At 50.8% G+C, this 25,490-nt stretch overlaps 1 protein-coding gene, 1 long non-coding RNA gene and 1 pseudogene across 2 annotated transcripts; 1 reads left to right on the top strand and 2 right to left on the bottom strand.

Annotated features, from left to right (window-relative positions):
• Positions 1 to 1,309: 1,309 nt before the first annotated feature.
• LOC112836400 (protein SET-like) lies at positions 1,310 to 3,964 on the bottom strand (annotated as a pseudogene).
• A 5,522-nt stretch (positions 3,965 to 9,486) lies between these two features.
• On the top strand, positions 9,487 to 11,645 carry LOC141374614 (uncharacterized). Its single transcript, XR_012381623.1, has 3 exons — positions 9,487 to 9,532; positions 10,195 to 10,273; positions 11,483 to 11,645. It is a non-coding gene; the product is annotated as an uncharacterized lncRNA (long non-coding RNA).
• Positions 11,646 to 19,827: 8,182 nt separating this feature from the next.
• Positions 19,828 to 24,310, bottom strand: B3GNT7 (UDP-GlcNAc:betaGal beta-1,3-N-acetylglucosaminyltransferase 7). Its single transcript, XM_025889742.2, has 2 exons — positions 24,155 to 24,310; positions 19,828 to 22,263 (listed from the first exon to the last, which is right to left on the bottom strand). Exons 1-2 carry the CDS (start codon positions 24,163 to 24,165, stop codon positions 21,069 to 21,071), a joined length of 1,206 nt encoding a protein of 401 aa, XP_025745527.1. The 5' UTR covers positions 24,166 to 24,310; the 3' UTR covers positions 19,828 to 21,068.
• Positions 24,311 to 25,490: the final 1,180 nt, after the last annotated feature.

Consider the following 25,490-nt stretch of genomic DNA (forward strand, 5'->3'; position numbering starts at 1 on the left):
AAGAAGAAATGGAAAATCTGAATAGCTAGGCCTGCATCTATGAAGACATTGAACTTATCATTTAAAACACTCCCACAGAGAAAACTCCAGGCTCAGACAGCTTTATAAGTCAATTCTATCAAATGTTGAAGGAAAAAATAATACCAATCTTACACAAACTATTCCAGAAAATAGAGGAAGAGGGAACACTTTCCAATCTGTTTTATGAGCGTTGGTACCAAAATATGACAAGGACATTACAAGAAAAAAAAAAAAAAGGCTAATGTCCCTCATTAACAAAACAATTCTTTAAAAATATTAGCAAACTAAATCTATCAATGTATAAGAATGATACTACATCATGACTAAGTGGGGTATATCATCAATTCAAATTTGCTTAATGTTTGAAAATTGGTGTAATTCACCACATTATAGAATAAAGGAGAAAATACAAATGTCCAAATAAAAGTAGAAAAGCATCTGTCAACATTCAACACTCAATATTCATAATAAACAAAACTCAACAAACTTAAACTGATGAAAAACATCTATGAAAAACCCACAGCTAGCATCATACTTCAGAGTGAAATGTTGAATATTTTCCCCCTAAGGTAATAAACACGACAAGGATCTGCTCTCACTATTTCTAGTTAACACTGTATTGGAAGTCCAGTGCAATAAGCCAAGGAAAAGAAATTAAAAAGCATAAAGATGGGGAAGGAAGAGCTAAAATTCTTTATTCACACGTGGTATGATTTGTCTATGTAGGGAAGTCCTAAGGAATCTACCAAAATACTATCACTAATAAGCAGAATTATAAAGGTTACAAGGATGTAAAATCAGTATAAAAATCAGTTCTATTTATATACAAAGCAGCAAGCAATTGGAAAATAAAAATTTTAAATTAGCATTTATAACTGCATTACAAAAAAATACTTAGAAATAAATTTTGTGTATGTAGACAGATTTACTTTTACTGTAACAAAGACACTTGTACATTTTTTTTTTTTTTAAGTAGGCTCCACACCCAGTGTGGAGCCCAATGCGGGGCTTGAACTCACAATCCTGAGATCAAGACCTGAGCTGAGATCAAGAGTTGGATATTTAACTGATCAAGTCCCCCAGGCACCCTGAGACACTTGTACAATTTCAACTTTTAAAAACTGATCATCCTCTTTCCAGTGAAACAAAAAGAAAAATTTTAAGTAAACAAGAACGAAATTATAATAGAAAATGTCAGTTCCAAATAAAATCCTGCAGTTTCTGCTATTTCTCTCACCAACTGGCAGGGCTCAAGTTATCGTCTGGAGGAAATTTTATTTTAAAAGCGTCATTTTAGACTGCAAAGACATCCATTAAACATCACAATTAAACATGCCAAAGGAGAAGCCAAACGTCAAAATGCCTGCTTAACCCACCCAAACATCTCAAACCCATCCTTTGCTGACCTTTCATGGCCCCATTTTTTTAAAGTTAAAAAAAACTGTTTTTAAACAAGAGAAAGTGGACAGACACATGTAGGTAAATGCCAACTGTCCATATTCACATGGAGACACAGTGTAATCTCTCAGCCAATATACAGAGATGGGAAGGAAAAAGGTAGAATTCTATGCACTGCTACACGGGGGCCTAGCACCCTCCAGCTTCCGGGCAGCTAAGGGAGCAGAGGTGGTTTTGTTTTGTTTTCCCACCACAGACAACGGTGGTGTTCATTCCATAAAGTTTTTGTTGAGACAGGAAGGGATGAAAATGAATTTGGTACAGAAAGGAATAGAGAGGGGCACCTGGGTGGCTCAGATGGTTAAGCGTCTGCCTTCGGCTCAGGTCATGATCCCAGGGTCCTGGGATCGAGTCCTACATCGGGCTCACTGCTCCTTGGGAGCCTGCTTCTCCCTCTGCTTCTCTCTCTCTCTCTCCCTCTGTCTCTCATGAATAAATAAATAAAATCTTTAAAAAAAAAAAAAAAAAAGGAAGGAGTAGAGATCCCCCCCACAATGTGTTCAGCTCAAGGTCTTTTTCCTCCCAAGATAGTTGAGAACCTTTACTGGTGTGAAAGAGTGAAGAGAGACCTCAAAAAACAGGGTGACAGAGCACAAGAGGAGGGGGAAACAAACAAACAAAAACAAACAAACAAACAAAAAGACTGCAACTGGCTCCTGGGAATTGGAGAAAATTTCAAAAGGAAGGCTGGAATCTGTGTTCCATTCCTCAGCTTCCCCTTCAACCTCCTCTCCTTCCTCCCCCTCCACATCATCTTCATCTTCTTCACCTTCGTCCTCATCCCCTTCTTCATCAATATCTTCCAATCCTTCTTCAACCTCATCACCTTCTCCTTCCTCTTCATCATCCCCTGCGGGAGCCAAGGAGTGCTGTCATGAATTGGCCGGGAACCCTCTCTGACGCTGTCCTCACTCACCTGCGCCTGCGCCTGAGCAGTCAGGGGACCAGGCAAAGCCGCTCTCTGGCCCCCCACGCTGCTTCCTCCTGCTGGCTTTATTCTGTGCCTGACTCCAACATTTTTTCAAATCCTTCCCAGATTTCCACTTGACTTCAGGGGGCTTTGAGGGTGGAGCAACACTCAGATGAAGTCCTCTGGAAAGAGCTTTGTTTTCGAAGTAAGGGTTTTCACCCAAATAAAAATCTATGCTGTAACCGGATTTAGTATCTTCAAATTCTGTTAATTCAACTCTTGGCAAACAAAGCAGCGCCTGGTCATCATCATCCCCAAGCAGTGCAGACACTTGCAGATGGCCGTCAAATGTTGTTACCCCCAAAATGTGGGATCCGGGCCATCATTTCCGACCTCTTTGGAGAAAATGGTTGGTAGAGTTTGCTATATTTCTGTTCTCCTTTCAAAGTCTCACTGGCTTATCCATTAAGTCTGTCTATTGCATTTTGTGCTTTATCGGTACAGACCTAAACGCAAAACATAAAACTCTAAAGCTTCTAGAAGAAAACAAAGGAGACTATCTTTATAACTTAAGGGTAGGGAAAGATTTCTTAGGATACAAAAGGCATTAACTCTAAAGAGGAGGGGCACCTGGGTGGCTCAGCTGGTTAAGCGTCTGTCTTCAGCTCAGGTCATGATCCTGGGGTCCTGGGATCAAGCCCCACATTGGGCTCACTGTTTATGGGGGGAGTCCGCTTCTCCTTCTCCCTCTGCCATTCCCCCCGCTAGTGCACTCTCTCTCTCTCTCTCTGTCAAATAAATAAAATCTTAAAAAAAACTATAAAAGGGGAAAATGCTAAATTGGACTTCATCAAAATTAAAATGTATGCTCATCAGAAGACACTGTAAAGAAAATGAAAAGACAAGCCACAGGATGGGAGAAAATATTCACAAATGTATTTCCAATAAAGGATTTACACCCATAAAATATAAAGGGTAACAAATCCATAAGAAAAAGACAACCTGGGCGCCTGGGTGGCTCAGTCGTTAAGTGTCTGCCTTCGGCTCAGGTCATGATCCCGGGGTCCTGGGATCGAGCCCCGTGTCCGGCTCCCTGCTCAGCGGGAAGCTTGCTTCTCCCTCTCCCACTCCCCCTGCTTGTGTTCCCTCTCTTGCTATCTCTCTCTGTGTCAAATAAATAAATAAAATCTTAAAAAAAAGAAAAAGACAACCCAATAAAAGTCTTTTTTAAAAAAGATTTTATTTATTTATTTATTTATTTATTTGACAAAGAGATACACAGCGAGAGAGGGAACACAAGCAGGGGGAGTGGGAGAGGGAGAAGCAGGCTTCCCACGGAGCAGGGAGCCTGACGTGGGACTCGATCCCAGGACCCCGGGATCATGACCTGAGCCGAAGGCAGACGCTTAACAACTGAGCCACCCAGGCGCCCCCCAATAAAAGTCTTAAATAGACACTATAAAATAAAGCATCTGGATTCAGAAGAAAGTAGATGAAAAAGTGCTCAACGTCATTAGTCATCAGAGAGATACAAATCAAAACCACAAGGCGATACCACTACAGACCCACCAGCATGGCTAAAATTAAAACGACTGACAGTTGCAAATGTTGTCAAGGCTATAGAGCTAAACCTCTCATTTATTGCTGGTAGAAGGTAAAATGATACAGCCATTTTGGAAAGTGGCCGTTTGTTATAAAGTTCAATGTACAGCTACACCAATAGTTTATACTGTAAAGTCAAACATATACCTACCCTATGACTCCATTTCCACACCTAAGTGTTTCCTCGGGAGAAATTAAAACATGATATATCCACACACACACAAAAAATGTATGAAAATGTCTGTGGCAGCTTTCTTGGTTCTGGGATAAGTCCTGAAAATCTTGATTTGTGTAGATATATATCTAAGCATCCAGGGCTTGCTTTACTAGGTGAAGACATGGTTTTCTCAAAGAATACTAGAATTCTTCAAGGCTCCTTTAGTTAATTTCTATTTGTAAAAAGTATTTTTGTCCTAAGAACAATGAGTTCATCCTAAGCTGGGTCACAACTCAGAAACACATTATCTCAGAGAGGAAAGAATTGTGGATTTATGGCTCAATTTTGATTGAACCCTAAACATCGAAATAACTTTTGAAAGAGTTATGAAGTATTTCCAGGAGTTGGCAAATGGCTCTCTGCAAGGAAACTGCTAGAGCATCTTGTGTCCTTACTCTGTCCTGGTAAAACTTTTCCCCAGCTTTTGATCATTTGCAAGGATATTGTTGGCTCTGTTTTGTTCTTCTGTACTGGGAAGCTCAACCAAGAAAACTTGTAAATTTTCTAGGAACATCACAAATGATCATTTCAGGACCTTGGATAGAAAGACATCCCCTTCATATGGTTAAAAATAGCTGCCAAGTAAGCCAACCCAAGGATAAAATCTTTTCCTTCGGAGGGTTTCCAGAAGAGGGCTTGCTTTCTCATTCAGAAATAGTAAGACTTCGGTGGTTAGTTTGAACAAAAATGCTTTAGGACTTGTCCTTTGAAAGCCAGTGAGAAACATTTCAAATATTGCTTTCCCATTTCCTGGTAAACTTTTTCAAATGCAGTGATTGAGAGACCTGCTTCTGATAAAGTTGATGACTTTTATGAATGTTGAAAAACATCTTGCAGAGATGTGGGGAACGTCTTTATTGTCTGTGCCTATCTGTGTAAAAAGCACTGAATAATGACAACAATGGAGAACTTTATCACTTAAGTTTGCAAAATCAGTTTTGAAGGAGGTCCATCTGAGCAGAGAATGAAGCATTTCTTTCCAGGCAAAAATTTTTTTTTTTTTTGGCAAAAGCCCTTTTTACCACCTCTGGAATGTTGACAGCCTTTGTAGTTTGCACTCAAACTCGCAAACTCACATAGTAAGAAAATCGTCTGCATGCCCATAGTGACCCCAAGCAACTCCCTTGAGAGGTGTCTGTGGTTTCCTCCAAAATGCAAGTCTGCTGTTTCCTCAATGACCAGCTTCCAATGTCAAAAGATATGTCATCTATTCTAGAACATATCACACCATTTGACGAGGGAACTGCATCCACTGTTTTCCTCTGATCCAATCCAGAAAGTCGCTCAGTAATTTCTGTGCACCTGCCCTTGCCTTCTACATGTTTCTCTAACAGTGTGGGAGAGTCTTCTTCGGCTAAGCAATTTCAGAGTGCGCTTCAATAAAAGCTTATTGTGAAATGGCCAATCCAAGGGTTGGGAGTGTTCCAGCTTTACTGAATTGAGCTTTCCTTAAACAAAACCCCCTGCATCTTTAAATGCATTTGCAGGAGGGACAGACGTGCCACGCCCTTTCAGTTTTGCTGGTTTCATTGTTCCATTCACCAGAAAGAATTTTCCAGCACAAAAATGCTGGCTCTTGTGTTGTCATGTTCATTAAAAGTGAAAGTGGATAATACAGGCGCGCCGGGGTGGCTCAGTCGGTTGAGTGTATGCCTTCAGCTCCGGGGTCCTGGGATCGAGCCCCACTTCAAACTTCTCTGTCTGCAATATTCCAATGGCAGTGTGATTTCGTCCAGTGACTTTTGATGTGCCAACCTGGCTGAGTGACAGCCCCCCATTCTTTGGTCAAACACTAACCTAGGCATTGCTGGGAAGGTGTTTTGTGAGGTGATGCAAGCTCATAGGCAATTGATTTTAAGTAAAGGAGATTTTCTTGGATAATCTGAGTGGGCCTAATTCAAACAGTTGAAAGGCTTTAAAGAGCAGCATGGACATTCCCAAAAGAAGAAATTCTGCCTGTGTACTTCAGCTCCTGTCGGTGGAGAGATCCAGCTCACCCTTCCTGACCGTCTGCCTTTGTGGATTCTGGGCTTGCCAGCCCCCCTCCCCCACAATCAGGAAATACATATACAATACAACACATCTCAATATATACAGCCATCCTCATTATTCTTGGATTTCATATTTGCAAACTCAGCTTACTTGCTAAAACTTAGTATATCCATACAATGAACAGGAAATGAAAAGGAGCCATTGAGTGCGCCCGGCTGGCTCAGTGGATAGGGCATGCGACTCTTGATATCCAGGGTGTGAGTTCAAGCCCCACGTTCAGCGTAGAGCTTATTTAGGAAAAAAAAAAAAAAAGATTGAAAAGGAGCTATCGATGATAGGAAGCAGATTAGTGGTTGCCTGAAGAGCCGGGAAAGGGGAGAGGGAGGCAAAGAAGGAAGGAAGGAAGGAAGGGAGAGATTAGATGGGGGTACGAGTGATGGATAAGTCCGCTATCTTGATTGTGGTCATGGTTTGACATAAGTATGCATGACACAGTTACTACATCATACACTTTCAATATGTGAAATTTATCACATGTCAATATACTTCAGTAATGATGTAAAAGACCCCCCACATCTTGGCTGGAATTGTTTTAAGGGGTGCCTGGCTGGCCCAGTTGGGGAAGTGTGTGACTCTTGATCTCGGGGTACTGGGTTCGAGTCCCACATTGGGTGTGATTACTTAAAAATAAAACTTTAAAAAAAAATAAAAAGAATTGTATTAAAACCTGAACATCAACTTGGAAAGACGGACATGGTTTCAATACTCAGTGCTCCACCCTGGAACACGTGTTTCACACCACTAAGAAAAACAGTCACATTTCTTCACACCTTAGGAGTAGTAAGACTACTCCTAATAATTTTTTTTCACTCCTTTTTTTAAGTGTTTTTTTTTCCTCTCAAATTTTTATTTAAATTCTAGTTAGTTAGGGGCACATGGGTGGCTCAGTTGATTGAGCGTCCGACTCCTGGTTTTGGCTCAGGTCATGATCTCAGGGTTGTGGGATCGAGCCCTGCATCGGGCTCCAAGCTCAGCAAGGAGTCGGCTGGAGATTCTCTCTCTCCCTCTCCTCTGCTCTCTCTCTCTCAAATAAATATATAAATCTTAAAAAAAAATTAAATTCTAGTTAGTTAACATTTTTTTATTCCTAATAATTTTTTTCTGGTTACTTTCATAGGGTCTTTCCCACTGTTACATAATCCAATCGATTGTTAACATATAAGAAAACACGTCTGTTCTTCCTATGAGTGTTGGTCTTGCATTCAAGCCTCTTTGCTCCACTGTCATAAATTTGAAATTTTGGGTTTTTTGGAGTAACCAACTGTATCATCTGCAAATCATATAACCTCCTTTTCACTAGTCATATTTCTCTTGTCTGTTTTACTGTTTCATGTCCTTTTGCATCGTGAACTTTCAGCCCTAGTTAGCTCATGGATGTGGGTGTGCATGTGTGTTTTGCCCTTGATCATGATGAGAACCACCCTAGTGTTTTACCATTACGTAGGATGCCAACTTTTAAGTTGAAATTGATGTTGAGAAAAAGATCTGGTATTAGGGACATTGTCAAGCATATGTTAAAGTAGAAAGACCAGAATAATGAACCTTCTAACCCACTTCCCCTAGCTTTGTCCACCTTTGTTTCATTTGTCCCTCCTCCTTCCCCCAACCCCCAGAAAATTTTGAAACATATTCCCAATACTATATTATTTCATCCATATTCCCAATTTTCCCAGGATAATGTCCATATATTTCCAACATTATATTAATGTGTCTGAGATATTTCAATATGTATCTTTGAAAGTTAATGATTCTTTAAAAAAGTTAATCTTGTTATCACATCATACAAATTAAACATTAATCCCTCGATATCATCAAATATTCAGTGTTCAGATTTCCCTGATTATGTCTTTTTTTTTTTTTCCCCACTTGGCTATCAAATCTGCATTCAAAGGAGCCACACGTGGCTCGGGGTCTCTTTCAATCTGTGAATTTTCCCTCCCTCTTTTCATTTTTCTTGCTGTTTGTTCACTGAAGACATTGAGTAATTTGCCCTGCAGAATGAACATCGATTTTGCCGATAACAGCCCTGTGGTGTGTTGACCATGTCCTTCTACCCCCTCGTATTTCTAGAGAATAGATCAGATTGAGGTTCAGGTTTTGGGGCAAATATAGGTGATGTCATAGGGCATGTTGCCGGGACCCAGACTCTGAGAGGGAACTTTGCAGAAGGAGGTTTACTGGGCAGGGCTGTCAGGCTCAAAGCCTCTGCAGAAGTGGGGGACGAGGGAGGGGACAGAGGAGCGGCTGGGCAGGGATGCACCCGAGACAGAGGTCTCAGTGCCCATGGGAGCTCTGGAGCGGGGACAACCCCTAGATTGTTCCGGAGGGAGGCAAAGGTGGGGCTTTTGTACCCTCTCATTGTCCTGTCTCTGGGGCAGCAGTACAACCTGTGGGCACCTGCAGGGAGGGACCCAGGTGTCAGCAGCCGGCCAGGCCACACTTCCGGCAGCTGGGGGGATGCCTGCTGCAGTCCTAAAGGCGGAACCTGAGCAGAGCTTGGATGGATACTTCCTACCGCAGCACACGGGGAGACACCCTGTCTGGTTGTCTCTCTTCCGATGTTAAGGTTGATCAGTGGTGTCAGCTGTTGCTAGCTAGCCTGCCTGGTCTAGCCATTGTAGGCTGCCCCATCAGCGTTTCCTTAGTAGTTTAAAGAGCCACTGATGATCATATTAGATCTATTTTTTCATGAGTCACAAAATAATGATATTCTAATTCTACCATTCGTTCCTTATTTATTAGCTGGAAGTCTATAAAGGACTTTTCTCCTAAACTCTTTGGTTATCCTGAGGTACAGTTCATACAGAATAGGCAGAATAATTGCTTGGTTCTCTTGATTTTCCAATTAAAACATATCTAGTGATGCTGGGGCCCTCGGGTGGCTCAGTCAGTTAAGCATCTCCTTTCCGCTCAGGTCGTGATCCCAGGGTCCCGGGATCGAATCCTGCAGGCGGGCTCCCTGCTCGGCCACGGAGCCTGCTTCTCCTTCTGCCCCTGGCCCCAGCCTCAGTGATGTCCTCCTTAGAGGACTGCATTCTCCTCACCACAAACACTGCTTCTGGCTTAGAACCACGACACCCGCCAGCCTCACGAGAATCTCTCCTTGAGTTTTTGCCAGAAATATGAGAAAGATACTCATTTTGTAACTGAACTGATTTGAGTTGGTTCGTTGGTGAGGGACAGATGGGCTACACTAGGTGGAGCTGTCACACAGAAAGGAACATCTATTTGCAGCAAATAAGATGAGGGGAGCCGAGACTCCGGGAGCAGGGGTGAGTGGGTTTCCTGTATTGAGGGTTAGGATGAATGCTTAGAAAGGGGAGCTTCGTCATCGTGTGCGGAGATGGGCACAAGGTCACGCATGTGTCTTAAGGAAAGGTGCCTAAACTTGTATGTTATGTTAATGAGGTTTGTGTGCCTTCTTGGGTGGAGATTTTGCATTATAAGGAGGCAGAGGTAACAGCGGGACAAGGAGGAGGGGCTATGGGCTCGCTCCAAGAGCGAAGAGCTGGAATAAACTAGACAGGGTGTTGGGGTCCTTATCTTGGGTAAGGAGTGCAGGGCCTTGCTTACCTTTGAAGCAGCACTGGGAGTTTTACCACTCATCTATTGTCTCTTGTATGGTTAGGCTATTTCCCGGCCTGGTAGACACTGTTAAGTTTTGCATTCCTTTTAAAATCCTTCACTACTGAGGTGGGTTTTTTTTTGTTGTTTGTTTTGTTTTGTGTTGTTTAGGTTTTTGCATTTCTTGCAATTCTGACACCTCCTAGGGAGTTCTGCAAGAAGCGTGCTTGGGTGAGGAGGGCATAAGTCACGGAAAATAGCTGGGGGTCTAAAATGACTTCTCTTGTATCACGAAAGCTGTATCTCCTCTTTCTTTTTCTGGGGACCCCCTAACTCTTCCTGCTTACTTTTTTTTTTTTTCTTTTGGAAGTGTGATCTGGAAAGACCACCTAAGTCTGAAGCTGCCTGCGAGAGAATCAAATCAACTCAGAGAAAAGAAAAGCCAACAGGTAAAAAAGCAATCATTTAAGCACCTGGACTCAGCCATGCCTGAAGCCCTAGAGATTTGTTACATCCACAAAAAGATCTTTTTTCTTGACCTAGTTTGTGGGTGGGTTTCTATCAGTTACCAGTGACTGCAAACTGAATAGGGGAAATCTTTGGGACAAAACTGGAAGAACCATATTCTTCCAGGGACTTCAGCAATCTTACTGTGGGCCCCACTCCCCTGGTAAGAGAAGAAGATATGAGAAGGGGAGATGTGTCTCAGTTAGGTGCAGATACAGAGGTGCTGGTGTGAAAGCTGCAGGGTGGATAGAGAGGTGGGGGAGAGCAGCGACAATCTCCAGAAGGGGAAAGATGGACACTGCCTAGTCCACTCTCTCTAGCAGAGACCTAACAGAGGCAACTCTAGCTCGCAAAAGGTCCCCGAGGGGGCCTTCTGGGCCGCAGCTGGTTAGCAATGCCCATGGGTTGCTAGAGAGTCAGAGGCACTCAGTGGCAGTGTGGGCACAGGGCGGTGGGTGAATAGGTTAACTGTGTCTAAGTCAGTAAGAGTGATGAGGAAGACAGCAAGAAAACCCAGCTTTGGTGAGAATGATCCAGACCACAAGCCCTTTGGGGGTCCCAGAGATAAGGTGAAGGCTGGGTCTGCACTGGACAAGGGGGAATATTGATCAGTAGGACTTAGGGACAAATGGGAGAGCAAGTACCTGGTTGCTCAAGACCAGGAGCCGGATAGGGGCTCTGGCCGTGTGCAGCCTGCAGGAGTCCTGGGCCATGCAGCTGTGTTCTCTCTGCTGGGTTTGGCACCCAGCTTATATCAAATTCGTACAAGGAATTGGAGAATTTGTCCTTCTTCACATCAGCCATGGCTTACATAGGCTGGAGCGACTTGTTTCTTTGGAGTCTGGAAGAACTTACTGCCCAAAGGACCTCCAGAGACTCCAGGAAGATGATTCTTTGATAATGCTTTCAAATTCCTCCTCACTTATGGGAACATAACGATTTTTGTTTTTTGAATCTGTTTCTTTTATTAATTTGAACTATACTTTTCAAAAAACATTTATAAATCTATTCACATATTCATATGGGAATAGTAGTTCTTATAATTTTACATTATAATCTGCATTAATTACCTCAACTTGCTAATTATATTTGACTTTTTTGTCCTTTTATTAAGTTTGGCGTAGATCTAATGCTTTCTTTTTTTGTTCAAGAATCTACTTTTGGGGCGCCTGGGTGGCCCAGTTGTTAAGCATCTGCCTTTGGCTTGGGTCATGATCCCAGGGTCCTGGGATCGAGGCCCGCGTCAGGCTCCCTGCTCCGCGGGAAGCCTGCTTCTCCCTCTCCCACTCCCCCTGCTTGTGTTCCCTCTCTCAGTGTCTTTCTCTGTCAAATAAATAAATAAAATCTTAAAAAAAAAAAAAGAAAGAATCTACTTTTGGGGGCCCCTGGCTGGCTCATTTGGTGGAGCACGCAACTCTTAATCTTGGGGTTATGAGTTCAAGCCCCATGCTGGGTGTAGAGGTTACTTAAAAATAAAATCTTTTAAAAAAAAATCTACTTATGGATTTCTTTATCAATTCTGCTGCTTTCACATTCACCAAACTTAACTTTCATCTTTATTATGCCTTTATGATTTCCTTCTTCTGGCTTTGCTTTAGTCTGTTTTACAGTTCTCCCCCTGAAATTTTGAGTTGAAATGTTAGATCAGTTATTTATATTATTTTTTTCTTATAAAAATGAATGCATCTAAAGTTAAATTTTACAGTGTTCAACAGTCACCGATTTAGGGCCAAGGCCTGACACTTAACAGCTTTGAAATCATAATGACGTAAGTTGGCATTGTCCCATAATGATATGGCATTCCTAATTCAAGATAATCAGACATTATGGTTTCTATTTTCTCTCTCTCTTTTTTTTATTTTTAAAGATTTTATTTATTCATTTGAGAGAGAGAACAAGCAGTGGGGAGAGGCAGAGGGAGAGAGAAAGAGAGAGGCAGAGAGACAGAAGCAAACTCCCCGCTGAGCAGGAAGCCCCACGTGGGGCTCGATCCCAGGACCCTGGGATCATGACCGGAGCCGAAGGCCGACACTTAACGACTGAGCCACCCAGGCGCCCCTCTATTTTCTCTTGGACTCGACAGTCACTAAGAAAGAGGCTAGGATTGTTGTCATTGTCCCCCCCGCCCCATCCCCTGTTGTCAATATTCTTGTTGTTTGCTTTACTTTTGTGGGTATTTTCTGGTTTATTGTATCATGGACTTAGTAGTGTTTGGCCTGTCGAATTTCTGCTTTGGAGAAAACTTGATGTTTTCTTTCCTCTTAATACACCACACATATGGTGGAAGTTTCATGTGCAAAAGGAAGGTACAAACTGTGTGTGGTACAGAGTTTGATATGGATCTTTGATACAATCTTATTCACGAAAGTGTTGCATCTTTGATGGTCTTTAATTTTTGCCAGTTCACTCTATTCTGGGTTGTATATTTAATCACACTATTTAGTAGGGGAAAGACTCTCACTACTTTTGTGTTTCTGGCAACAGCTAGACTGGTGCAGCACAGCTGGGTCCTCTGCTCATGCCACAGTCAAGGTGTTGGCTCGCTGCATTCTCATCTGGAACTCAGGCTCCTCCCCCAAGCTTATTTCTGTTACTGGCAGAATTCGGCTCCTTGCAGTTGTAGGACCAAAATCCCCATTTCCTTGCTGGCTGGCAGCCAGGGGCTGCTCTCGGCTTCTGGAAGCTGCCCTCATTCTTGGTCACTTAGCGCCTCCAGCTTTAAGTCTGCAATGGCATCTGGAATCCTCCTCCAGCTTCCAATCGCTCTGACTTCTCCTTCTGCCACTGGCCAGAGAAAGCTCTCTGCTTTTAAGGGCTATGAGATTAGATTAGGCTCACCCGGATAATCTCCCTGTCTTAAGGTCCACTGTGCCATAAGGTGCAACATAATTATAGGGGTGATATCTCATCGGATGCACAGGTTCCTGGGGAGCAGGTGGGATGTCCGTGATGGGCGGCAGGGCGGTGGGCAGGCAGGGTGTGTGTGTGTGTGTGTGTGAAAGGCATACTGTTATGCACAATGCCTCTTCATTATACAACATACATGTTATGAGAAACTTTCTATTTTTCAAGTGCCAGACAGCACAGCTTTACATTCCATAAAACAAATCTAGCAAGAAACTTTTGATCAGGTCTGGGTGAGCTGGGCTGATTTGAGTCCTGCCTTTCACCTGGCAGCTGGTTTTAGTTAACTAGAGGCAGCTGTGGTGGATGGTCAGCTGTTTGGACACCTGCCTGAGGGTCACCCCAGACCGCGTGCATGGCTTCCGTGTGGTTGGTGGTTAGCGTTCAGGTTTTGCGGCCCAGCCGCCTGAGCGCAGATCCCCCCGCTTGACTTAGGGCAGCCTGCTTCGGCAAGTGGGGCCACTGCCCTGTGTCTCCCGGATGAGGAGCCGGGTCGGACCAACCCTGCCGCAGGAGGCCCCTGGTTTTTTACTTGAGCTGAATTTTATGTCACTTGCAACCAAACATATACTAACCAATGTTGGTTATACACAGTGTTAGCTTTATATAAAAATTAGAGGGCTCAGCCTGTCTGTAAGGGCTCAGCCGCTAAACGATTCCAGGGACAGCGAACTATTCCCTGATCACCTAAGCCCTTTCGTTCGGACCTCAGAAGGCCTGGGAGGGTGGGCAGGCCGGTGATTTCTGCCAGCCGCGAGGGGCTGCACTCATCTCCTCGGTGGGTAAAGCAAGAATAAGTCCTCCTTCCCCTGAAAGAGCCTCCCTCCCTAAGGTGGCCCAGAGGACCTCGAAGCCATCTCGCTCCCCCCAAGGCCACCATGTCTGTCCGGATGTTGGCACACTTCTGCCTCCTGAACTGGGCCTCTCAGCTCAGTGAGACAGGCTCATGGTAGAGAGCCTTATACAGGGGCGCCTGGGTTAAGTCTGAGTCTGGATTCCCGCTCAGCGGGGAGTCGGCTTGTCTCCCTCCCCCTCTGCCCCTCGCCCAGCTCGCACGCTCTGGCTCTTTCTCTCTCTAGAATAAAGAAATCTTAATAAAAGAAAAAAAAAAACCTTATACAGATAAGCCAAAAGAAAAGAATAAAACCCGGGGAAGCCCACTACCAGCAAACAGTTCCTGTTAAACAGTTTGGTGTGGAGCTTTCCAGCGTCTGTGAGGCACACATGCCCTTAGGTAACGCGGGGGCCTTTGGGGTCCAAGTAACGCAAGTTAACAGATTTCCACAAAACCAGCTCAAGTCCTCCCTCCCCTCCCATTGTCACGCTATCCTACGTGGTCAGTAGGGGGCGCTCCCGCCATCTCCCGGGATGGCCCGGGAGCCCAGGACTCCTCCGGCCCCGCCCCGCCCCGCCCCGCCCCGCGGGCTCGGTCCCCGCGGGGCCCCGCCCCGGGCCCGCCGCTGCCCAGCCGGTCCCGAGGGGGTCAGTGCGCCGCCCGCCACGGCCGAGCCGCGGGTCCGCAGGTGCGCCCCGCCAGAGCCCCGGGATTCGGCGGATTCCACCGTCACTCACCGCCCTCCGCTCCGCATCCCCCCCCCGCCCCGCCCGACGGCAAATTGCGACTGTCCCCACTAAAGCCCGGGGCGGTTCAGGGATGGCCTCTGAGAGGGCGCCGGTGGGACGCCCGCGCCCTCCGCTACCTCCTTTCGGCACCGCGATTACAAGCCCTTGGGGGGCAGCTGCCCAGCCTAGGGGCGGGGGCAAGAATTCCGGGCATTCCTGTTAGATTCGGCCGCGCCGGATTAAAACAAAGCGCGAGGCGATTCCTAATCGGTCCCCGGCGGGGTCAGTAAATCCCTGCCCGGGCCGCGGGTTCCCCGCTGCGTCGCTCGTCCGAGTCGCGGGGGCAGCCGTTTAAAACCCTGGACTCGCGCCCACTCCGAGGGTCGCAAGTAACCCGCCTGCGTTGGGGCCTGGACGCGCGCATTTTTCAAAGCTCCCTGGGGGACCTTTCAGACAAGCTGCAGGGCTTGAGTCCTGTCGGAAAGGATTGAGCTCCGTGCCTGGCGTCTCCTGGACGGTGTAAAATTTGTTCCAAGATGCAAGTTTTGAATTAGAAATACATGCAAAAGTTGCATTCCGCCCCATTATGTGTCTGTTCGTTTTAATATAAAAGCAATTGTGAAAAGAATTTTCAGAAAGAGATACATTTATAATTCGTACAGATATAGAAATGACCTTGAGGTAAAGATTTCTTTTATTCACCTGAGGGCAAGCGAATGCTACAGCCGGTTCAGAGACATACGGAGTGAAGGCATTGAATTCCAAACGGCGGCAAAACTGGTTTTTCCACGGCGGGGGCGGGGTGGGGGTGGGGGCGAGGCACGTGTTCCCCTAGCCCTCAGAACCTGCAATTTAAAAAAGGTGCAAAATAGCTCAAGGACAATGAACTGGGCTAGGAGCGGACCGCTTGGGGTTGTGCTTTAAAGCTTAGTGTATTTTTGAAACAGGTTTTTCTTCACAATATTTTAAGTAACTATCTGGAAGAAAAAATTTTTTTCTTAACAGGGCTAATACTGCTGGGCTCCCCCAAACACCAAACTATAAGATTTCAAATCACTCATTGGCTATAACACTTTTCTACTCTTTGGGCTTTGGGGCAAAAATCCACAAATACACCGGGAAGTTACTACTGACGGGAAAAGGAGGGCCTGAAGCTCTTGGGAGACAGTAGGTCGAAGGGTTACGGAGAACAGACCTAAGTTCCAGTCCTGTCCTGTCACACAGTAGCTGTGGGACCCTTCTCCTGGGAGCCTCGGTTTCTTCACTTGACCGTGGTGTATATTGGGGTTTCAGAAGCTTCTCTCCCTGCTCCTTCTCAGCCCGAGTGGACAGAGCAAGTCACCTGGGAACAGGCTTTCTTTGTTCAGGCTAGGGTTCTTTGGGTCGTCTCCTATAGTTATGTAAACGTGGCCCAGTGGGCATCCTTGGCTACCCCTTCTCAAACCCCCTTGGAAGGCAGAGCTGGTGGCTGGGGACCAGGGAAAGCTATGTCGCGTTCGAAGCCCAGGGCCTTTGGGGAGAAAGGGTTTGAGACCCATCTCCCTGTCAGCCTGCTCCTTAGGATCAGGTTGAGGACCGACTAACATTTGTTGTCAAGGCTAAGAGAAGGATCTCTTTGTGTGTGAATTGTGGGCCCCCCTACAGCTTGTTGCCCAGAAGGCAGCATCTAAGAATGCGGGGGGTTGAGCAGGCCCACGTTCCACAGCGCCACCGTGTGGAGGGACAGGCAACAGTCGAAGAGGGCGGCTCAGGCTTTTCTGAGAGTCGTTGATTTGTGGACTTCGGACTTTGGAAGCCCTGGAAGTTCTGTACAACTTGGGAGTGAGTGGGCTCCAACAGGGAGAAGAAATAATTTTTCTGAGACCTCCCTGGAATAAAAAAGACAGATAAACAAACAGAAGCTTAGTCACATGTATATCTCCTGTATGCATGGGAAAGACCCAGGAAAGCGGAGTCAAACTCTACAAAATGGCCAAAGCCACCACCCTAAATACCATCTTCAGCTAAAGATTAAAGAAAGATGTTGGGGCGGATGGTGTGTGTTGGGGGCGGGTAGTCACTTATGGGAGGTTATCAGGAAAACACAGCCAACGAGCCTGAGGTTGTTACGTAGATTTCAGACCCTGCCTTCTGCCTTGATGCTTCTCCATCCCCCTTTTCCTGGTGTAGAGAGGGACACCCAAATGGAGATTTCTTTTACAGGTTTAAATATCCTTTACAAAAGGGTCACATCTAACTCAGTTTTCAGAGCTTCTCCTGTGTCCGCTGTTTCTTAAAAATAACCAGCTCAAGATAATTCTCATGCCAAAGAGGCATATTTTGGTGTGTCATGTTCTACTTCAATTTTCTGCCAATAAGGGTCCAGGAGGGACTCAGACTGCATCACTCAATGAGAAACAAAAAATGTATCTGTGTTTGTACCCTCAGGGAAGGACATACCCATTCTACATGTGAAATGCCAGGCAAATTGAATAAGCTCCAGAAAATGGCCCTTACCGTCATTGTTACTGGGAAGCAAGATTGTTAAGACCTGAAAGGCCTTTGTGTCTGTTTCCCAAAATGATCAGCAAAGCAGGCCTTGGAAAGGACGAGGTCACACCCCTTGGAGGCAGCCAGGTTACACTCCCAGGCAGATGGAGGAAATGAGGGCCAGCTGGGTGAAAGGGCCGGAGCTGGGTCAGGAGCTGGCTGAGGGCTGGTCAGCTGGGGTGCCCTCTGGGCTGGGCCAATCCCCTGGACACCTGGCTTAGGGTGGGCAGGGTCTCAGCAGGTTTTCCCAGTCACCAGCCCCTTCTTTTGGGAAGCCCTGTTCCTGCTGTGGGGACAGTGGTGGGGACGCCTTGGGGCCATGTTCCACGTTCCCAGCCGGAGGTTCCTGGGGCCTGGGACCGGCTGCCTCCCCATGCCCCACAAGGGGGACTGAGGTCAAGGGCATGTGTCTAGGGTTCCCATCTGATCTTGTTTGTTCCTGGCTCTGGAAGCGGCGATGAGTCCTCAGTGCCTGCAGGAAGCATCCTAACCCTTAGCCAGACGAGCCCTTTTACCAGGATGCCCCCACCTCCGTCCCTCCCATCTCCACACCGTCCACACCAGGCAGCTGGCCCCTCCTCTGGATGCCCCACTGTTTTCACTCACTTCTGGGCTGTGGCACCTGTTCCTGGCCTGGCACATGTTCTCCTTCCCCTTCTACCACAGGAATGCCACTCCTCCTTTGAGACAAAGGTGCAGCGTCAGGCCCAGGGCTGAAGCCTGCTCCTCCCCCTGTGCTGGGGGGCCTGTTAACACTGGTTCCTATCGGTGGGCTCCCCGACCTTCCTCCTTTCCTTCTGCTGAGCTAACTGCCGGCGCCCCACTCGTCTGCCAGCTCTGTTAGCCCAGGCCTGGGCCCCTGAGGTAGGAAATGGGATCAGGAGCAAGGCTGCCCCTGGGGCCCACGGCTGAGGCTGAGGCAGTCCCCATGCTGGGAACGCACAGTCTGCTGAGAGCTCCCGGTCCACGGGGCCCAGCTGGAGACACCAGTGAGCCCCGTTGCTCTCTCAGGATCAAGTCTGAACACCTTCCTGAACCTAGAAGGCCTCGCAGGCCCTGCCTCCCTCAGGGGCTCCTGTTCCTTCTCACACACATCCCTCGCCCCCCACCCCAGGGAGGAGCTCTTTTCTGCTTCAGCATTCCAACTGCTTTCTCTACCGCCAGCCCTTCGTATAAGCCCTTCCTTCTGCCTGCCGGTTCATCCCTCAGGGCACAGCTGCACCCAGTGCTGCCCCTGGACCCCCACCCAGGCCTCGTCTGTCCAGTGGTCCTGCCACCTCCTGGGCTCCTGGATGGTGTCCCCCTTCCCCCACTATGCTCTTGTCCTCTGTGGACCACAGAAGCCCCACGGTCCCACTCTGCTTTCTGGAGTCCCTGGCTTCACAGGGTGAGAGGGACAAACAAGGCTGACAACTTGGGTCTGTGACCTGTGCTCAGAGGGCTGTGTGCTCACTTTAATTCTCTGTTGTGACGGGGCGCCTGGGTGGCTCAGTCGGGCAAGCATCTGCCTTCGGCTCAGGTCGTGATCCCAGGGTCCTGGGATCGAGTCCCACATCGGGCTCCCTGCTCGGAGGGGAGCCCGCTTCTCCCTCTGCCTGCTACTTCCCTTGCTTGTGCGCTGTCTCTCTCTCTCTCTGTCTGGCAAAAAAAAAAAAAATTCTCTGTTGTGCCAATCTTGAAATTCATAACTTTCTAAAACCAGGGGCCCTGCTCATTTTGCACTGGGCCCTTCAAATTACCTAGCTGGTCCACAGAGAGGGGAGATGTGGGGAGATCTGTGCTGACGAGGAATAGCAGCAATGTCCCTCTTCCTTCTCTTAGGGCTTGGGCCCGGGCAGCTGGGGCCACGAGGGACACCCATTTAGTCTCAAGCCCCTGTCTGTCCTCTAAGATGTTGCGTTTTATGAGGACCCAGCCCTTCCTTTCACTTCCCCGGAGGAGAGGCCCAGGGTAGACATGTGGGGGCATCTGACCTACTCCGCGATGCCTTGAGCTGGGCGCAGGCGGGGGGCTGCTGGCTTGCTCACTTCTGGCCCCAATGACTCTTGGGGCGATGGCTGTTCTCCCCACGCTGGAGGTAAGCAACTTAGGCCGAGGTGCCCCATACACGGCATTCCCCTGGACCCCCAACCCTGGACCCCACTGAGCCACTGTTTCAGTGCTTCTTGCCAACCTTATCAGTGCATCCAGGTTGACTGAAGGGACATCAGGGAGCCCATCGGCCCCTGCATACCCCCACCCACCGTAACATCAGGCTCATGGGAATGTACTGTTAGCCACCATGTTTCTCCCCCACACCACCTCCTCCAGAGGGCAGCTCTCTGGACTCTGGCCCCTGTGCTTTCTGCTTTAATCCTGGCACCTGCATCCCTCTAAAGCTCTTCAAGCATCCTTGTGCACCCACCAGCCAAGAGCAAGGGAATAAACTGTGTCTTCAGAAATCTCTGGCAACCCTGGCCCCAGACTCTCTCTGATGGAAATGGTGACAGGAAGTCGCACACCAGAAAAACCGGCCCCCTTTTATTGAGAAAATAGTGTTGATCCCTCACCCTTTTCCCAGGTGCCTCCACCCTGATATGAGGTGGCATCCTTCTGTACCCATTGCCAAGGACGCCTGAGGGTTCACTCCATCCCTTCACAGGGGCCCATGCTGGTCTGCTCAGGCCCTGGAGAAGTAGGCAGGCAGGGAAGGCAGGGTTCCGGAGGGGGACTGAAACAGGCATGGGGGTGCCCTGGGCGGGGGGGTGAGTGGCCGAGGGAGGTGGTATCTTGCTGGGATGAGGGAAGGGAAAGAAAGACCACCACCATCTCCCGAGGCCTGGCACTCTCTCCCTCCAAATTCTTCATAAATAAAACTTCACAGTAATAGAGGAATGTCCATCTCAGGGCCAAACCGGCTGCTTTCGGGCTGGGGAGCTGGCCTCGGTGGGACCGCACGAGGCCCTCGGCGGCTGGGTAGCACTGTGACTGCGGGGACTGGAGCACTGCTCCCTGGCCCTATGTCGGGGTGCGGGGCGGGGCTGCAGCCCATCCGGAGGTTCTGGGCATTGCTGAGGTAGTCGGGGCGGCCAGCCGTGCTTCCAGACACAGCTAGGAGTGAAGCCACCTGCGAGCAGAGACCGGGCAGCGACTCCAGGTCTGGGGGTGGGGGTGGTGCTGAGGGCCTTCCAGCTCCCATCTCCTGGAGACCCAGGGGCGCGGGGTTGGGGGGGAGGGGGGACGGACCTTGGGGGCCTGTGAGCCTGCACAGGGTTGAGCCTCTCCTGAAAGGGCTGCTTGGGCCCGTGGGGGGAGACTGAGGCATTTCAAGGGAGGAGAATCCCCTCTGCGAAGACAAGAGGGCCACCCCTGACCCATCCAGGGCCAGGCCTAACCCGGGTACCTGAGCACGGGGTTCCTTCAGAGGCCACCAGGGCCTCCCACCAGGTCACAGGGAGCCAAGCAGGGAACCCAGGTTAGGAGGGCTACGAGTGGCCGCGGGTCTTGCTCCCAAGACAACCTGCCGCAGGCGAGGCAGTTACAAAGGTTCCCGGGCCTCAGCTCCACTTTCTGGGTAAGGTCCACGCAGGGAGGTCCCCTTCTGGCTAACTGCGCCCCATCACACCCTGGGGCCACACAAAGCTCCAACCCCCCCCACCCCCCACCTCCCTGTTGCGGGGTGGGGGAGGCCCAAGGTCTCTGTCCAGCCTGCCTGGGGCTCAAGAACCCGTGGCCCCGCCTCTCCCCGCGGTCTGGCTGCGGTCAGAGCACCTGCAGGTTGCGGGCGCAGGTGAGGTTGCCGTGCACCAGCCCCCACATAGCCAGCAGCTCGGGGGGCAGCAGCTTGTGCACCACGAGCATGGAGCGGAAGAAGCAGGGCTCCTTGTTCATGCGGCTGTTGCGGTTCCGAGTGATGCCGAAAGTCTTGAAACCCTCGTGGGCTGTGGGCTGCACGCTCAGCACCTCCAGACACATGCCCAGGAAGACGTCGTCGATGGGGTACAGCTCCAGGGTGTCGCAGGCTTGGCGCAGGCGCCGGGCCAGGCCGCCCGCCATGAGGAAGCCGCCGCCGCCCGCGTACGGGGGGTAGCTGGCCTTGCTGTACAGGACCCCGGGGATGTAGTATTTGTTGTCCTTCTTGCGGATGGGCCGAGCGCGCTGCAGGACGTCGCCCACGAACAGGTCTTCCTGAGGCTGCCGGTCAGCCAGAAATTCGAGCAGGTTGGTGGGGTTGACGAAGACATCGTCGTCGCCCTTGAAGATGAACTGGACGTGGGGGCAGTAGATGTCAAACCACTTGAGGAAGTGGATCTCCTTGAGGGTCAGGTTGAAGAAGCTGTCCAGAAAGTCCCACTGCAGGATGTCCCCGTAGAGGCGGTCCTCGTAGGCCAGCAGCTGCTGGTAGTGCGCACGCTCCTCCTGCTTGGAGGCTGTGCCCAGCAGGAAGAGGGTGCGCAGGGCGCCGCGGCCGCCGACCCCCGACTCCTGCTCCCGGCCCCATGTCTGGCGGATGGCCTCGCGGCGGTCGTGCTGCGTGATGACCGACTTGACCACCACCAGCAGGTAGACAGCGCCGCGGCACTTCTCCGGGTGGTTTAGCAGCATGGGGAAGTACCGGCAGTGACGGTAGGTCAGAAACTGCTGGAAGTGGGGCTCCAGGCCCTGGAACCAGGGCTGCTGGGTCATGTTGATATTCGCTGAGCAGTTAGTGGAGCTGATGTCCCAAGTCTGGGGCCCTGGTGGGGCCATGGGTGTGGCGGCAGCCATGTCCTTGGTGTTCTTCCAGAAGCTGTTGGGGTTCACTAGGTGTCCGCTTGGGTTCTGGGCCTTTTGTGGCTCTCGGGTGGGCGGCGGGGGCTCTTGCAGAAACTGGTGGGGGGTCAGACTGCGCTGGAATACTGTTACGGCCACAAGCAGGGCCAGGGACAGGCACACGCTCTTGTAGACGGTTTTCTTCCTGGGGGGCGGGGTTGGAGGGTGGTACAGAGGAGAGAGGAAAAGATGAGCCCCCAGTGACTTGTTCGGAGCTGCAGGGGACACAGACTCAAGTCCCGCGGCCCCTGAGTGGTCAGAGGAGGGTCCTGCTTCCTGTCCTGCCCTGCCCTGCCTCTGCCAGGACCAGGGGGCCCACGCAAGCCCTGCAGAGTCAGGCTGCCCAGGTTTAAATCTTGACTCTGCCACTTTGAGTGGGTCCCCCCCGCCTTAAGCTCTCCAAACCGTGATTTCTTCTTCTCCTCAATGAAGATAACAAGGAATCGGAACACTATCTAAGGAGTCCGGCGCGCAGTGGGTGTGCAGTCCCCGGAATGCCGTGAGTCTGTAAGGACGACCTCTGGTGGAGATTTCTGCCTGTTCCCCAAGCCCAGCAAGCCACCCTGTTTGCTTTCATTTCCCTGTGCAAACCCGGGGAAGCACTGGGGTGAGCCCTGAGGCGGGGCACACACAGCACTTGCTCGGACAGCCTGGGAGCTCAGTAACCTGTGGGGGACACTGGACAGAGGCTCTAATGTGGGACCTGAAGAAACCTGTCCCTTCCGCTTTCACCCCATCCATCCGACCCCGTGCAAAACTGCTCACAAGGCTGATGGGGGCCTGAGAAGGGGGCAGGCGGCTCCCAGCATGACCGCCCCCCACCTCTCACCACTCTTCTCAGTCTGGGCCCCACTCTCTCCCGCTAGGAGAGAGACGGTCCCCCGGGTCTACTGCCCTGGGAAGGGTACACATTCAGACCCCCACTCTCCAGGGACCCTCCCTGCCCAGAGAGCCCCTACCACACCCATTTCAGAAGCAGAAATTAAAGCCTTTTGCAGGAGGTGCAGGCGGACCCAGGGCAGAGGTGTGGGGGGGGCGGCCCAGGGCCCTCTCTCAGGTCACACTCTGGAGGTGGCCAGGTCTCCTGCCCAGATCTCTCTTGTGGAGATACAGGGGGTGAGGGTTCTTGGGGAACAGGCAGGCTAGAAGTGTGGCCTCACAGGGCCAGGCCAAGAGGGAGACAACCCCGACTTCCAGGGGGGAAGCTGCAGGGCCAGGGAAGAAACAGACTGCAGTGTACATCACAGGGAGTCTGGAGAAGGCTGGGGTGGTCCTCAGGACCGGCTGGTTGAAGGTGCAGGCACCCAGGGCAAGTCAATGTTGAGCCCCCTGGGGCGACATTTTCCCGTGGGGTCCCAGGGTTTCCTGTGTATGCGGTGGGAGGAAGACTGGGTCACCCCAGGTGCTGGAGTGGGGGGAGACTCGACCCTCCCAAAGGGGAAAGCAGAATGTTCCGGGTCAGGGTCTCCTGCCCTGGGAGTTTCAGCGAAGCACCTCTTCCCCACAGTTGGGGAGGTCCGGACTGGGGGAAGTCCCGCGGGGGTCACCCCAGGGGAGGCGGATGCGGCAGGGGTGTCTCTCCGCTCCAGACCGGTCCACCTGCACCGTCCCACTACATCTGGACAAAAGTCCCGCCAGGGGAGGAAGGAAAAGGGGAGAGGGGGAGAGGTGGGGGGTCTGGAGGCTCTAACTCCCCCGAAGGAAGGAGAGCCCTTGGGTCCCGGAGTGGGATCAGGGTGCCTCGGGGCCCGGGCCCAGGGCAGCCGAGCGCCGCCGGCGAGGGCAGCGCGCACGGGCCCCGCGGGCCCCGGCCCGGTCCGGCTGGTTGGGGCGCCGCGCACCGCCGGGCATCCCGACCGCCGCCGCCGAGCCCGTCCGTCCCGGGAAACTGAGGCCAGCCCAGGGCACCCAGCGCGGCATCATCCTCCGGTCCCCGGGAGCGGCCCGGCGCCCCACACGCCCGTGCGTCCCCCGACCTTGGGGGAGCCGGGGGGTCCCCGCGCCCCCCGCCCCGGCCCCCCCAACCCCCAACTCACCATAGAGACATGGCGGCCCGGACCCGGGCGGCGGCGGAGCAGGGCGCGCGGGTCGCAGCTCTGGGCGTCGCGGCTCGGGGACGGCGGGCGGGGACCGGGACGAGGCGGGCGGGAGCGGAGGCTGGGCCGCGCCCCCGCCGCGACTTTCCTCTTCCCCGCGGCCGGAGGAGGGGCCGGCAGGGGCCGCGGCGGCCCAGGTGCGTTAACCCCTTCGGCGCCCCCGGCCCTCCAGCCCCTCGGCCGCGCGGCCAGCCGTTCCGGACCGCGGCCAGCGCCAGTGGCCCATTTCGCGGAGGCGGAACCCGATGCCCGATCCGGAGTGGCCCAGTCGGGACTTCGGAGCCCACGAGGGTCACTCCCGTTCCCGAGGACTCGGTTTCCCCCGACGAGCTTCCCTGGGGTCCTCGGCCCCTCTGGATGCGTGTAACCGGGACACCACCCCCCGCCCACCTTCCATGCGCCCCCAGGTACCCACCATCTCCCTCTGGCCCCATTCGGGACTTTTCGGTGGTGGGGGAGGCAGAGGAGGAGAGGGCTTGCTTCCCCCCCCCCCCTTCCCTCTGCCTTTTATCCTTTTCCCCTTCCCAGGCCGACCTCCCTGCACTGCGCTGTTGGGGCCCCTGGGCCGGCTACCCAGGGCTGGTCTTCAGGGAAGGGGGACTGGGGGAGCAATGTCCCTGGGGAAAGAGGCCCTGAGGAGGCTGGGCTGCCTGTGTCAGGGGCCACAGCTCTGGAAGCCTTCTCTGTGCCCCCAGCTGGAGGCCCTCCTCACTACCAAGGGAAGGCCTGCTTGCCTGGCAGTGACCTCCTCTCTTTTCATTCCTCAACAAATATTTCACTCAAAACCCTTTTTGTCCCCTGCCTTTATTAATCTGCTTGTGTGTGTGCGGGACCCAGCCATTCCTGGGGAGTGGGCTCAGGCAGACGTATAACACAGAGGGCCAACTTTGGCCCAGCAGGATCTGGGGTGATAGGTGTTTCCATCCAGGTGACTTCCAGAATCCTCTAGCTGGTAAAAACCTCTGCGGGTCTGGCTGTTGTCCATGTGTCTGTTGTAGTTTTGTTCCATGTTGAGGTCCCATTACTGAGCTGACAGGAGGACCTCAAAAATGCCCAGAGAATTGAAATGGAAGCATTTCACAGTCCAGTAAATAACAGCTAACATTCATCAAGCAGTTACACTATGTGAAGCACGATTCTAGGCTCACACAAGAATCACTTAATCCTAGAGGCACATACTATTATTATTCCTATCTTACAGAGGAGGAAATAGAGGTGCCCAGGGGGCAGGGAAAGCCCAGTGGGCAAGGTCTCAAAACCAGGCAGACCCTGAGCC

Source organism: Callorhinus ursinus, unplaced genomic scaffold (assembly GCF_003265705.2).
Source record: "Callorhinus ursinus isolate GAN/ISIS: 27379988/994484 unplaced genomic scaffold, GSC_fseal_2.0 scaffold2, whole genome shotgun sequence".
In the NCBI taxonomy this organism is placed as follows: domain Eukaryota; kingdom Metazoa; phylum Chordata; class Mammalia; order Carnivora; family Otariidae; genus Callorhinus; species Callorhinus ursinus.